The sequence below is a fragment of the Pseudomassariella vexata genome, assembly GCF_002105095.1.
Source record: "Pseudomassariella vexata strain CBS 129021 chromosome Unknown BCR38scaffold_10, whole genome shotgun sequence".
In the NCBI taxonomy this organism is placed as follows: domain Eukaryota; kingdom Fungi; phylum Ascomycota; class Sordariomycetes; order Amphisphaeriales; family Pseudomassariaceae; genus Pseudomassariella; species Pseudomassariella vexata.
This window is the reverse complement of record NW_024467965.1, coordinates 1,035,084-1,050,097: the sequence shown is the minus strand read 5'-3', so window position 1 is coordinate 1,050,097 and position 15,014 is coordinate 1,035,084. Positions and strand designations below refer to the sequence as shown.

The window sequence follows — 15,014 nt, the reverse complement described above, 5'->3', positions numbered from 1 at the left end:
CCGTGGACTACGTTAGTCCTCCTAATAGTAGATCATTGTAGAAAGAAGTAGATGGTTGAGCCTTTATAGACGCCTTGGGGACCAAAGGTCCATCTGTCGGCTTTTTCGGTCAACTTTTCATCGAAACACGAAGTTACGAGGGTAATCAAATGGACTCCATAGATCCTACTTCGTTGAAAGACACCGCCTCCATCAGCCGTTACCTCCGGAACACAGCGTCATCAAGTGAGTCTTCTGATGCTCAAACGGTTTCGTTTCGGCTGAACGCAACGAGACGGAAAGATTCGCTTTTTTTCCCCAAAAATACGATGTCTCTTCGCAGCCTCAGACGCCGTGTGTCATCTCAGTCCTCTAGACTGTGTGATCAATCATCGAGTGCTTTCTTTTTTGTTTACGGGTCCTTTCTCTCCTAGATATTCTTCTCATATACGCCGCGGTTGGAGAGACTTATTGAAATGCAGACATCACAGTATACTTTCGCCCCTTCGTTGTCTTGCAAGCTCAGCAACGTCAACCCAATTCGGCGGCCGGCACTGCCTATCAAGGCCTGCCTCCTCTGAATCCAGCCCAAACTGCATGAGTGCAAGTTCGGACGCCCACTCACCCGTGGCCATCAACCCTACAGGAATTTTGCCCACCGTGTCCGAATCAGCAACCTCTCCCTCATCCTCGTGTCCTTCGGGAATAATATAGCCCACCGGCACGCTGAGGCTCGGTACTCCGCAGAAATTAGCCAGCCACACGTATTCCATCGTCTTTTTCGTTTTATCACCATCGTTGACACCGTACTTGAGCTCAGCCTCGGAGCGGATCCGCCAGCCAGCGCAGCCGCTGGTGGGTGTCACAATGACCATGCCCGGGTAAGTCTGCCAAAGCCAGGCGAGATGTTGCATCAACACACGGCGCAGCTTCTGGGCAAGAAGATAGTCGGTGGCTGGGGTGGTGCGGCCTAGAGCGAGGAGGATGCGATTTGCGGGCGAAAGTCCGCGGGTGTCGGGCAGTAGTGTGGCCGCGTCGGTGAGTATCGTCAGCGCATGAGCCATCTGGCCCTCCTCAACAAAGGGCATCGTGATGGGAACGACACTGTAGCCTTTGCGTGCAACGAGCCAGTCAATCATGCCGCGGCACAATTCCTGGATTGCCGACGTGGCGCGTTGAAACCAAGCTTCTGGGATGCCAATGACTTTGGGCCGATATGGGTCGTACTTTGTTACTTGGGATGTCAAGGGGAAGTGAGACGTAGGATGCGGCCGACTGATAACCTCGTACAAGGCTGCAAGGGAGCGCATGTCTGCTGCAATAGGCCCATTGACTCCACAAGTGTTGCTGTGGTTCTGCCCTGGATGGCTAGACAGTCGGCCGTGGGTTGTCTTGAGGCCAAAGACAGAGCAGAAAGACGAAGGTATGCGAATACTGCCGCCACCGTCACTGCCCAGTGTGATGGGGACAAGGCCTACAGCAACGGCGTAGGCTGAACCGGAGGAACTGCCGCCTGTATAGTGGTTTTGGTTGTATGGATTTAACGGAGTTCCATAAGTCATGTTATTGCTAGATGTGTCTGAGTATGTAAGCGACGTAGGCGCCAAGCAGGATACTGTGATGGATACAACGTACCCATGCCAAACTCATGCATTGAGAGTTTGCCCATGATGATAGCTCCTGCATCGGCCAGTTTTCTCACGCACCAGGCGTCAATCTTACCGTCCTCGTTGAAAATCTTGCCTGTATAGTCATTCACAGACCCAAGAGTTGTTATATAACCTTCCATGTCGTACTCGTCCTTGACGGCCGTCAGGATACCGTCCAGCAGCCCAAGAGATCGTCCTTCTTTGTATCTCAACGTGGAAGCCTCAGCAGCCCTGATGACCAAGTCAACGTTGACATGGAACCAGGCCATGGAGTGCTCACCTGGTGGCGAAGTGTCTCGTCGGATCAGGGGAAGAATGGAATGAACAACATCCAATGGCGTCAACTCACCCGAGAGATAAAGAGATCGATAATCTGCCACGGAATACTTCTTCCAAGGCAAAAGGACTCGCGTTGGTACCTCCGAGCCTTCTCTCACACCCGCATCCTCTCGACCTTCTGAAGCTTCTAAGCCAGCATCTTCAAGTGGAAAGACGGTGGGATCGAATCGAGGCTCAGTGTCCTCAATGTGTTGCCTGATATCTCGCAATGAGCCGAATCCCGCATCCGCCCAAACTTTTCGCCTGAGAAAGCCTAGCCACTCCATTCTATGGGAAGGGCGGTTTGTGTCAGCGCAAGCACAAGAACACAGAGCGAGCATATATGCAAGCGAGCGATCTGGGCAATTACAAGAAGGCAGCAACTACCAGAGGCCAGCCCCTGTAACTGGAAAGAGGCCTATTTCCATTTTTGTAGGGTATGTCTGGGCTAATTGTGACTGTCAGCTGCGACGCGTGCAGAAAGGGGCTGGAAAGAAGCTCACGCGGGAATTGGTTCAGGGTAAAGGAAGAAACGGGCCCGAATAGAATCGCGGCGCGACATCATGATGCTTCCAGGCGCGGAAAGAACATCGAATAAGTAGTCGGTCTAGTATGAAGGAGTAACGCCAAAGTGCTGGCATAGGATGGCCATCGAATTCTAGTTGTTGCGCGACTATGTAGATAATAGTGAGGATTGCGACGGTAGAAAATATTTGTGGCTAGAACTTTTGAAGGCTCCAGCACAAACCATACTGCGCAGGTGCCGGCGGCCGCCCAGGAACATGCCGAAGCCCCTGAGGCAGCCACAACCGGTGACTGTCTAGACAGTTTGATCAGTCTTTGTGCAACGCACTGGGCTGGCGTTGCTGAAGCGTATTCCGCGGGCGCCGGAGCAAGACTCGACTGGAGGTCGTACGAGTACGTAGTACCTTAACGGTTAGACTGGTTCGTTGAACTAAGCAACACTGGCGTCGCATAATGAAGCGCAGTCCGCGGGCCCGAAGATAACTTGCGGTTACAAGTGGACTGACTGCCCCACTGACTCACCAAAACCGGCCCCGCAACGCGTGTATTTGGTTCAACAAAATGTGGTGGGAAAGACAAGGTGGACGGTCCATAGATTTCCTATTATACGAATACCTAGACAGGTGCATGAGTGACCTATTCTGTTTGAATCTATTCTGAAATGTGCTATGTCCGTGCAATATAAACTCCGAAGTCGGCGAGCTGTAGCAATATTACGGGAACGTGTAGGTAACACAGCCTCCAGTGCGACTTCTAATATGCGCTGAGCAAAGAATTATGAGTCTGCGGCAAATACCAAACCTATACTTACCTACTTACCTCGAACCCATCGATTGTGAGTCGTTTGACGGACCGAAGTGACTACCTTCAAAATGATTGCTTTTGAGGCTGGAGAAATCTGAACATCCTGCGCTGAAAAACTCCATAGCGCACGGTTGCGTTTTTGAACCACCTAGGGGGGACCCCACCCCCAAAAACCCCCACCCTCTTTCCCCGCAGGGCTTCTGTACTTCCTCCTCCACTATGGCATCCGTCGTTAGCGTTGGGCAGGCGCAACTAACCGTCGCTAATGTCTCCACCACTGCAAACTGACACTGACCCTGACGTCGCCAATGGCGCAGTAAATAACGAACAAACACATCTAAATAGGTAAACAAGACGGAACCCCGACACATTACCATTATTTCCTCATCAACATACACATGAAAGGCTTACACAGTACCTGGCAACATCATGAGTGGCCCACCTCCGTCAACCAAGGTCGAGGACGACTTAGCAAGGCTTTTCAGCAGCATTGAGACCAAATTCAAGTCAACACAGCTCAATAACGATAGTTGGTATATACTGGCTCTTGCCTGCCTGACAGCGAGTCCGGACCCGGAGGCATCATCTCAACTCTACACCTACCTCACCAGCCAGCCCCATTACACCACAAGCGACTCCCGTAAGGCCCTGGTTCGCCGTCTCAGAGAGGTCTTGGTCAAGTCAATTCCGATTATCGGAGTCTGCAAACCAATTGAGGCAATCGTCGCCATCAGTCAAGTTGAGCGACCCGAGGACAAGGACTTCACTTCCACGCGCGAGAACTGGCAGTGTGACGAAGCCAACCACGAACGCGCCATGGGCTGGCTGCGAAAAGTTTATACACAGAACACGAGCAGCACTCTCGGCCTCTTCGACGCTCACAAGGACTTCGCCTGGATCTCCACTGAGATCACCTATGGCTTGTACTTGTCTGATCGCCAGGTGCTGGGTGATACTGACACACAGTTGGTCACGTTGTCGGGCATGATGATGCAGAATCTGAAGAATGAATCACATTGGCATATTCGAGGCACAAGAAGAATCGGCGTCTCAAAGGATGACGTCCAGATTATCTGGGATGCAATCCAGGGGGTGGCAAAGCACTTTGGCATGAAGTTGCACAAAGTGTCAACGGTCGATGAGGTTGAGCTGGATGTTTGATTCTTGAGATTCGGATCCCGGCATGAGCTAGGTAGAGATGAACGGAAAATTTGTTTGGCCATAAACAGACGATAAAATCCCGATGATCTATGAATTTGAAGATAAGTCCCAGATCGTGAACGACGGTGATAAACACCAGGTTATTAGGTGTATTGAACACCAGAGGCATGCTTGGAGCTTGAGTATGTACATTTGCCGATCATGTCAACATGAGTTCACCTATCAAAGAGTTCTAGTGCTGCATGATCACACTGTGACACCGATGATGCCAAATTTGCGGCTAGGCTACTAGATGCGATGTATCTAACTAATTAATATGGGCCTTGGAACATACAGAAGTAACCCTCTCCTACCTATAGCCCCGTGTTCATCAATCTCCCTTCTCACATTTTAGAAATACCCATGTGGGTATTAGAACATGGCGCGAACTAGAACAACAGCCAGGCCTCACAAAGTGGTCAACAACACACAACACTCAGCCAATATGTGGCTGCTGATTCCGCTTCAATAGCCGTGATACTAACCAGCATATAACGCTCATAGCTTCCACTGGCCGACATCCGTATCCACGCCACTGTTCTATCCGTCATTTCCTGTACAAGCATCGTTAAATCTATAGTAAACAGTCCCGGATCATCAATTGAAGAAGATCATCTAGGCAGCATTAGGAAATTACGCTATGCAATCCATGTGAGACGAATGGTGTTCCCATCGAATGGTGTTGCCATTGACCTTGGAATTTTGAACAAGACCATTACGATGCTGAGACCAGGTTGGCACTGATTGGCTCGGTGGTCAATGGTTCTATGTGTACACGGCGCCTGATGAGTAATGTGTCGTGGTTGATGGCGGTTGTGGAAGCTATGCTAGTGCCGGAGACTGGGGTACAAACAGATGATGGCGAGACACCCATTTTCAGATTTGGCTCGAGACTAGAATGAAAATGCCTCACATTCTGTCAAGATCATCTAGTAGTGAGTCAGTGCTACAGAATTTGTGGTTTATCCCCCGCGTCGGCTTCTAATGGGATGAAACCATCAATGTCCAGGTCGCCTTGCTGATGGATGTACCACTTCACGTAGAAAGAGAACAGAACCATTGTCTTCCCGCTGGAGACAGAGTCTTTAAATTTTGGAATCGTAACTCGATTTGATTATCAGATGTTCGAGGAACTGTGTCTCTAGGGCGCACTCTGCATCACAGCCAACGCAGAACCCCCCGAAGATAATTGAAACCCTTACTAAATCTACAACGAATCTACGCAGCCACCTAAACGACACTTGCTGCATGGTGTGGCATTAACAGCTAGGAATGATGGTATAATCTGAATGGACATCCCTGTCAACACTAAGGGAGAAGAGAAACCGGCCGCATTTGAGAAATGGCTTTCGACGCCAGCCATCATGGACACGACCTGAAAAAGGTCTACGGCTAGCTTTGCGATGGAATGCGAGCAGCGATGTGGCAAATAGTAGGCCCAGAACACTCCTCCGACTCTTCCTAATCTACGGCTGACCACATGCAATACGGGCAAGCCTTTTCTCTCAAGAAAAAAGCCGCTAGCGTCGCCAAGGTCACCGAATTCCATAAGCTCGTCGTCGAAAACTTAAAAGCCAAGTCCGCCAGTGGGAGTTTGTGAACCATTTACATCTTCCAAGCAATACCTTCCCTCTGAGCCACGCGCGGGCTCGATTGGGGCGGTCATGTGATGGGTATCGACTAATTCAACGAGAATGCTCCCCTCTTATTCATGATATCCAGGTCAAGGAGAAGGAGTTCTTTGAATATGGTGATGCGCAGTGCAAGGACTTATTAAGAATTTTGGCGCGAGAGAAAGAGGTCGCACATCTACTGGCTTTATCTCAACTATGCCGATGATAAAAAAGGTGGTGGAGAAGTAAGATCTGAAGGGGGTGTTCCAAACGCGCTGTCCGGGTGGCTTCAGGATATCGAAAGTGAAGGCTTAGCATTGCTCGTTCAGACGTGCCATAGGGAAGATTTGATGAGACCATGGTGTTGGAAATTAGCAAGCATCTATCCATTCCAAGTCTGCATTTGAGGTTGAAGGCCGATGAGTAAGAATCTCGGCCCCGATTTGGGAGCCTCTCCCTGGTGTGGAGTGGCCAAGTATCAGTGTTAACGTGGTGCGCAATGGGCGAATCGCCCCAGAGTGACTTCGACCTTTGGTGTAAGTGCATAATCTTTCCGTCGCACAAGACCACCCCAAGATACATCATGCCGTCCAAGATCATCCGCGTGCACTACCATGCTTGCTTCAGATCATTGAAACCCAGCAGGCAAGTGTAAGTCCCAAGGCAACGCATCCCCTCAGACTAAGCAGCCCAACGTTTGACCCTGCGGCACTCGTCGAAGTCGACGTTGGAATAATCCCCATCCACGAGGTTTCCGAAAAGTAGCGAAGCTAAAGCTCATCCACTCAAACTGATCCGTCGTCCGGGACGACAGAGTAGCAATATCGGCAGCCGGCACCGTAACCTCCATCATCTCCACTGCGTGCACCGTATCAGCCCACAAACATGACGGTGTCTCTCTCGGATTATAATCCCCCATCGTCGACATCCCAAGCGAAGCACTTGTGTACGTGACCTCATACAGTGCCCCATTTGCAGTATTCGTTGCCGCCAGACTCACGAGGGATGTTGGCGTGCCCGTCGCGCATTCCGTGCCCGCTTCGGACGATATGAGGAAAAGCCCACCGGCCTGGGGTCCGGAGACACCGCAGCAGATTAGATTTTGTAATTTGACGGAAGTTGAGTTGCGATGCGGTGCGAATAAGTCTTGGCTTGTGTCGATGATCTTGCCGTTGCAGCAGGTCTCGAAGTCTGATTCTTGGGTGCCGCGTGTCGCGTTGGCGCATTGGTGGGTGAGCTGTGGAAGTCGATTAGGTTCGCGATGCGATACGGTAGCCACTTTACTTGTCAAGCTTCAAAACGGCGGTTTGACCCACTGTTGCGTCCGGAAGACGACGAGATCGAGATAATGGAGTCAACAGAAGGCGGTGATGAAACACGATAGGATGCGGTAGATCAAGCCGCGCTTAGATGCAATTTCGGCATCTTCGGTCGAGCCTTCTCCGCAGGTCTTGGGTGAGGGGATTTGAGGCAGATGTTGCACCGACGCCACCAACTGAAGTTCGACCTGCGGGCATGTACTACAAGCGCATAGTGTCTGGAATAACTTCATATCACATGTTGCGCAGACGGTGATTTTTTTGAGGTACGGATTTCCTCCCGCTGGAGCTACCCGGTAGCTGCCCCTGAATTCGAGACACGGGTTGGTGGGGTGTGGTGAGTCAGCTGCGTTGTCAAGACACGAAAACCACCGACTACGGGAAGATGAAAACACATGAAAACAAAAGACGCGATTCAGGTTGTCCAGTTTATGTATCAATTGACGTATTTACAAGGATTTGGAAAGTATATACAGCGAAATGCAAGTTTAGCTGGCACGCTATCGCAGAAGGCGAGGGTTGAGCTGTGAGTCAAACTAACTAGTGAATAGCTCCACGCAGTCAAAGATCTAGCATCGATATTAGCCATGCGTCCAAGTCATCACAGGGGAAGATTATTACTTACAAAGTTAGGTGACAAAAATGTCGTCCCACTGCTCCCCGACAACGAGCTGATAGTGATCGTGTTCGAGCCTGCCACGAGCGTGCCCGATGGAATACTGACATCGTACACCTCGCCAAACCCACGGTACGCACCACGTGTCACACCCCGACTATCAATCTTCGTCGGAGCTGACGGGGCAGGACCCGTATACGAGTTAACCTTAGCTTGGGGCCGTGAGCCCGCGAACGACAAGGTGGTAGCAATGCGCAGGGTAGCGGCTCCGGGCACGGAGTCGAGATCGAACTTGATGGTGACCGGATTGTTGACAGACGAAAACACCGCCATAGGGAACTGTCCAACGGAGCTGGACCCAACCGTGTAGGTAACGGGTCCCCAGCTGCTCATGCGCGAGTCGGAGGGGTGCATGCGGAGGAACTTGTCAGCGTTGAGGAAGCCCGTGGGCTGGCCATCGTATTCGCCGATCTTCCAGAGCGACTTGTGCGAGACGAGGGTGCTGGCGATGTTGGCGGTCGTCGTCTTGCCCGCGGACACGGTGACGGTGCTTGTAGCCACCTTGAACTCGGTCTGGTACAGCACCATGGTGTAAGTGCCAGGCTTCATGGCGGGCGACGTGAAGGCGCCGTTAGAAGAGGCCTTGACCCAGTACTGAGCGTCCGAGTTGTACCAGTGCACGACGATCTCGAAGCTGCTGGAGACGCCCGATGCGGTGCCAGAGACGTAGCCACGTCCGGAGGTGGCTACGTAGCCTGTGATGCCGAGCTCGCTGAAGAAGGAAGTGTCGGCGCTCTTCACGGCCGGGATACCGGATCGAGACCATTGAAAGACGTAAGGGCCGTGCAGAACGTTGGTGCGGAAGGCTTCCGTCTGGACATGGCCGCTGTTCATGTAGTTGTACAGGTTGGTCGAATCGCCGGCGTTGTTGGTGTCGATGTCGCGGAAGAAGGGCCCACCGGAGGACGATTCTTGTTGTGGAGTCATGATACACGCATGCACAACGTCAGAGCCACCGTAGACGCAATGGACGTTCTCGTCAATAAAGCGAGTGCTCGAGTAGAACTTGGATCGGGTTTGCCCATCGACAACGAAGACATCAGAGCCCTCAACGGTTGAGCTGCTGCCACCCGTCGTGGAGGCTGATCCATAGGGGTACTCAGAAGGAAGCAGATCCGGCTTGAGTCGGGCGATGAAGCGCAGCTCGCCGATATCAGGTTCAGCAGAGATGTAGTCGGCGAGGTAGATGATACTCTGGCCCTCCTTGACCACCATGTAATGTGTCAGGGTCGACGTGGTGCACGTAACCTTGATAAAGTTGCTTGAGCCTTCATAGAACCTAGTGTTAGTGCATTGGATTTGCAGTGGATTTGGATAAGATGCCTTTACCCTTCACGGTGGTCACACTGACGGTGGCAGAGCCCAAGCCCGAGGAGATGTGTGTGCCCTTGCTCGAGTACTGGTACTCAACACCACGATACTTGATCGAGGTCACATCGCAGCTTGAACCACTGACAGTAAACACAAGGGCTTCCGACGACCCGGCGTCAATAACATAGTTGCTGCCGGACTTGGTGAAGCCGAAGGCGGCAAAGACGGAGGAACTGAAAGCGAACAGACACAGGAAGAGGACCTGGAACAACATCGTGAAAGCTCGCTGATCTGAGCCTGTGGAAAACGAATGAGCGAGGTCGAACTGTGCCGACCGAAACCAGAAAACACTCCTCACAATCAGGGCCCAGGTCATTTATATGCTACTGCGGAGAAGCTAAGATGGATATGGCCCTGGATACGAAGCCCAAGAACAACCAAACCAACATTGAGGTCACACATATATCCCAGGACGCGATCCAGGACCGGCAGCTGTTTCAACCAAAATGAACGTGAAGGTAGTTGTCATTGGCGGAACCTGACAGCGTCCTACTGTAGTCGTACGGTTTGCGGAGTGCACCGTCTTGGCATCTTGGCTGTCGGGATGAGGCCCAGTTGAGGCTTGGGTCACCATCCAAAAGGGGAACGGAGCAGGGGTGTGGACCTGGGCGTTTTCCATTGCGGAAAGAGAATTCAGCCATGTGGTTGGTATCGCCAAGGGGGCATATACCACTGCACGGCATCTGCGTCGAGATGTGGGGATTCGAGATGTGTTGATGATTAATGTCACATCGTGAAATGGAAGCTTCACGGCTTCCATTGACACTTATCGCGATACCTTGTCTTAGCTGGGTGCAGTCGAAATTCTAGGTTTCCAGGTATCGAATAGTCTGAACACATAACTTCAAATCTCTTAGTTGATATGAAGTGGTCCTGGTCGGAGTTCGCGGTGAAAGCCAAGCACAACTCTATTTCGCCAGTTTGTGATAGATGAAGCTTGCGCTTAAGTTTGACATAAGGGGCCTTTATTATGCTTTTCCCAAGGACGAATTTTGCCGGAACGAGCGAAACCCGTATGAGGATGGTCACTAAGCCTTTTCTGGAGTATAGTGGCCTATGCTCCAGTAACCCAAGTTCGCACTACTCTGTATATACGAAGTAGAAGCACTCTTCACTAGTGCACCAGTGCACCAATATACTGCAAGTGCAGCGCCTGTAATCAGTGTAAATCAGTGCACTTCCTATGGCCACTATAAGTGCAGTGGCCTTTGCCCGAGCACTTGCAATCCGGAATTGCATCAATTGCCGGCTGAGTACCAACAAAGTTAGTTCGTGTACACATTGCCGGATGCGGTTAGTGACAATCCCTATACTGCAATTGATCGCCCCGTTATCCGTTTTGAGTGTATCCTGTTGGCTATGGTAAGATCCATGCTGATCCCCTCCATGCCAAGGCCATAGCCACACTACACAGACAGCCGATTATGATTTTAGCATTAACCCCACTTCAGAGTTACTTCCGAATGCCCCTATTTGCACTATGATAATTGTACCAGCAAAGATCATTGATACGAAGTGCTACATCATAGCTAGAAACATCCGCTTCGGCCGCTCACTTACTACGTTTAAAGACCTCTTAAGATAAACTGACCCCCCGAGTCCCATGCATTATATAGTCTTCACACACCTCATAACAACCGTATTTATTTCGCTTGCCTCGTTAGTGCTCTTAGACTGGAAGAACCGCATCGCCGCTGCGTAACGTCCCCTTTGAAGCCCTCTAGCGACTCCTAGCCTTCGTACTAAAGACAGCAAGACTAATATCTATAATATGCTCTCGCTATAGTGTTTACTTCCTGAATATTTTCCACTTTAATGATCTACTAAGCTGTAAGTAAGAGGTATCAGTTGAAATAACCTACAACAGAAGCCGTATTTAAGTACTTCCTGTGATGCGTGCACCTAGGGGGGAAGATGCTATAATGCAGTACTGCGCAACGTTATAGTATCTAATTGAATGGGATTCACCTAACCAGTGGGTCCCCCTAGCTTTTCGTATCAAATGGTAGCATCTCTTCCGTTGTTTGGCCAATGTCAGAGAACAGAATGCCATAGTCACCGGTGTCCCACCGGTGGGGCTCTGGTGTAGGGACGTGCGAGTCATGACACGATATAGAAGTCTTGGTTTGCGGAACAATCGGAGAAACTAGTGCTCCGCGGCTCTGACGCCGGGTTCTAGCTATCTATGTAAGGGGCGGAGGCCCGGGAAGAAGATAGAGAGAGTAGAGATCAATGCATCATCGTGGGCACCCCTACCTGAGACCGCCAGTGACCACCCGGTGCTACGTAGGAGGGACGCCCGTTACTCCCCATCACTCTGTACTATTGCCTTCGGCCTAGCGGTACCCTGACAGTCAAACGGTCGCATGGTCGATTTGGTAGGGTTTAGGACCCATGGCCACCAAGTCCGCACCGCATCCGGCGAATGGCTGTCGCGTCCTGACGAACAGACCACTATAGGGGTAGTACCGGGTTCAAATCCCGGCGGAAGCACCAAACCACTTGGGGAGGATTACGGACCTACTCTGGCAATAAGACCTGTGAGCTATAAGCCCATTGAGGACAATGGTTTCAATTGACCAGATCCCGGCACTTGATGCGTGCACCTAGGGGGGAGGATGCTATAATGCAGTACTGCGCAACGTTATAGTATCTAATTGAATGGGATTCACCTAACCAGTGGGTCCCCTACCTTTTCGTATCATCCTGTAAGGAAAGAGCTATCATGGTGGGCCGGTCTCAGCTGACAAGCTTAACGTACTAGTTATATCCTTAACCTTTATCTTCTATAGCCGACTAGGATTACTAGCTATTCTAGCTTTTAGGCTACTACTAGCGGTCGTAACGGATAAATCGAGTGCAGAGGCAGGACGGTTACTTAGATCCTAAGTACTAGTAGCTCTTAAGGCGCTACTTTACATGTATTATTATATAGAGAGGCGTGAACATATAGAATTTAATTCTGTAAATAAGACCGGCCACTATATAAAGCTTGTAGCGAAATGCTGTTTGGTGGGCAGCTGATCGGCATGGACCTTACAACAGCCAAGGGGATGTAACCTCAACCGCTTCTAGAGGCGGTTCGAATGCATCATAGCAAGGCACAATATGGCTTAGGGTCCGCTCGGAGCCGAGAGAGATGTAAGCACAGACCGAGTACAGCCCTTTGATGCTAATATTGTATGCTCTGAACCCAGATAAAAGCAGAAGACTGCTAAAGTATGGACAACTGAGTCTGTGGGCTTCGGCACAGAAAAACAAGGTGAACGAATACTCTTGGAAACACCTTGGGGAGCAACCACCCGCATCTCGAAGAAGTGCATAAAAATTTCAAGTTCTCGTCCTCCCCGCACAATGGTAACGTCACATGTGAGTTGTTGTACCAAATGCACGAATGAAATCCGTATTTTGACCGGCACACAACACCTCCGCTCAAGTCAGCCGGAGACCGTCTCCAGCGATCACTACAACGCACATGCTGGAGGCGCACCGATGGACGTAGAGAAGTCATCATACCAGGTGTTCAGCCGGCAGGAAGAATACCATCGGACTTTCCGGGCTTGAAAACGGAATATGAACTTTGCACCTATCGACATCTTCGAGTGCGCAATGTCATGTAACGAAACGCAAGTAACTGTCAATATGACTTTGCCAGATCGAATTTTTGTAGGTTGCTGAAGTGCCGAGTCGTCCTCCATTACCCACTAGCTCGCAGAGGATATCTGCCAATACAAGCAGATCTAACTCAGTTCTCACGGTCGTTGTTCCTGGCTAGAAAGAGTCTAATCAGGCTTCTTGATGCCGACTTGGAACTTTTCCGCCCATTCCGCGAATTCGTCCTTCTGTCCTTCCCATGGACTCATCATCATCTCCGAAGCTGCAAAAGCGTCGAAGAAGCACGCGTCCATAGTGCGGTCAATGGCGTCCGGCTCCATCTCATAAAATGCGCATGCCACCTCGTTGAAACCTTCCACCATGCGCTTGAGCACAGGAAACACTTCGTCTAGCCGTTTCGTCACCGACGCTGGAGTATTTGTAGGTACAGGCGGCAGTGTTTTGAGCCTGCGCTTAATAATCGCGGAGCAGAGTAGTGTAGTGAGCCGTAGTCTCTTCATACACGAGTCGAGGCGTTCTCGGATCTTCTCGGGGTCGTCACGTGGTATATGCTGGGTACTCATGAAATCATCGAGCATGTCCTGTGTTGATATGTGAGTGGTTTCCAGATGGTTCGTGACATATTCCACCTGGTCGTTCTCGTCTGCCTCCTCATTCTCGCCCTCTTCTTTCCACTCCTTCAACTCTTCCAGGACATCTTTCAAGGTATCTCGATACTGTTCTACCTTCTTCACTAGTAGCCCGCCGATACCCAGGCTCTTGAGCAGGATCACATCGTCGCAAGCGGCCCAGATGACGCCGGTCGCTGTGATGCTGCCAACGTCCCCGTTCGCGCCATTTTTCTTAACCACTGACAGAACTTTCCCGTCCAGAGGTATCGCGTCAACCAAGCACCTCAGTTCTTTGAGCACACGATAGCATCTCCATGCTAGATCTTGTCTTGCGACAGATGTGTATTTCTCCGCCTCGCAAGCTTGTACTGCCGATGCGATGCCGGGTATTGGGCCGGCGACGAGCTCGTTCAGGACCTTGATGATGGCGGAAGGGGTAAATGGTTCGTTGATGATTAGTAGGGACACTCTGGTTGTATGTGCCTTGATGAGGCTTGCGGAATCGTGGGCCAGAGCCAAGGCATCGACGGATTGCGGTGGGTTCGACGACGGTGGTGGCGGGGTAGTTGCAACGGTTTTGTCGACTGCGATAGCATGGAGGACGGCTTCCAGCTGTGAGAGGAGGCTTTTAGTGTTTTGAGTAATAGACTTTAGTTGCTCCAAAGAGCATTTTGCGCCCTTGGACGATACCATCGTGGAGTTACGTCAAGTTAAGTTATTGTTGTCGTTCAAAAAATGAATTTTGATGCCTCGGGACCCCACCACCGGTTGGTTGTCTCTGGGCTCGAACTTTTTTTTTACTCCATTGGGGCTTTACTCCGCTTAGATCCGTTAGCTCACCTTCAAGCTGCTTAGTAGGTCACTGCCCCGAACATCGTCGTCATTCTTAACCAATTTTCACTTTCTCTTAACCATTGTGTTCTTTTTTTTTCCTACCTTCTCTTTTGTAGGTTAATCTTGTTTAGGCTCTACTAATGGTCCGTAAAGTGTTACGCCTTATTGCCACCTGGTTCACATACTAGCCCAGGTATCTTGCGGGGCTCCAACTTCGTTTTCTATTTGGTATGGAGTTATTAATGTTTTAAATTGCACAAAATATTCCTATGAACTGCTGCTACATACCATGAGAAAGAATACCTTTAGCCAGGTGCAATTTACCCTTATACCAACCTTTATTAATTCAGCACCTCACGGTATCCAGAGTCCTAAAACCACTATAGACCGAGTTTCACACACAGCTAGTAGCAACCCAACCATGCCATTGATACCGTGCATTCTTCTTGCTTAGTCGGCCGCTCTTTGCATCTTATCATGGCCAGGCTGGCCCGACCCTG

At 50.6% G+C, this 15,014-nt stretch overlaps 4 protein-coding genes across 4 annotated transcripts; 1 reads left to right on the top strand and 3 right to left on the bottom strand.

The window, feature by feature from the left end:
* Window positions 1-464: 464 nt before the first annotated feature.
* Window positions 465-2,233, bottom strand: BCR38DRAFT_487243 (amidase signature domain-containing protein; the record flags this gene model as incomplete). Its single annotated transcript, XM_040864130.1, has 2 exons — window positions 465-1,558; window positions 1,615-2,233. The coding sequence occupies 2 exons, from the start codon at window positions 2,231-2,233 to the stop codon at window positions 465-467; spliced, it is 1,713 nt and encodes a 570-aa protein (XP_040713562.1).
* Window positions 2,234-3,471: 1,238 nt separating this feature from the next.
* On the top strand, window positions 3,472-4,770 carry BCR38DRAFT_35331 (uncharacterized protein). The gene has a single exon (XM_040856771.1). The coding sequence runs from the start codon at window positions 3,705-3,707 to the stop codon at window positions 4,434-4,436; it is 732 nt and encodes a 243-aa protein (XP_040713561.1). The 5' UTR covers window positions 3,472-3,704; the 3' UTR covers window positions 4,437-4,770.
* A 3,173-nt stretch (window positions 4,771-7,943) lies between these two features.
* BCR38DRAFT_487241 (Rhamnogalacturonase B, N-terminal-domain-containing protein) lies at window positions 7,944-9,668 on the bottom strand (the record flags this gene model as incomplete). Its single annotated transcript, XM_040864129.1, has 3 exons — window positions 7,944-7,976; window positions 8,033-9,351; window positions 9,413-9,668. 3 exons carry the CDS (start codon window positions 9,666-9,668, stop codon window positions 7,944-7,946), a joined length of 1,608 nt encoding a protein of 535 aa, XP_040713560.1.
* A 3,568-nt stretch (window positions 9,669-13,236) lies between these two features.
* On the bottom strand, window positions 13,237-14,373 carry BCR38DRAFT_348396 (uncharacterized protein; the record flags this gene model as incomplete). The annotated part of the gene is made up of 1 exon (XM_040856415.1): window positions 13,237-14,373. The coding sequence occupies one exon, from the start codon at window positions 14,371-14,373 to the stop codon at window positions 13,237-13,239; it is 1,137 nt and encodes a 378-aa protein (XP_040713559.1).
* Between the last annotated feature and the right edge of the window lie 641 nt (window positions 14,374-15,014).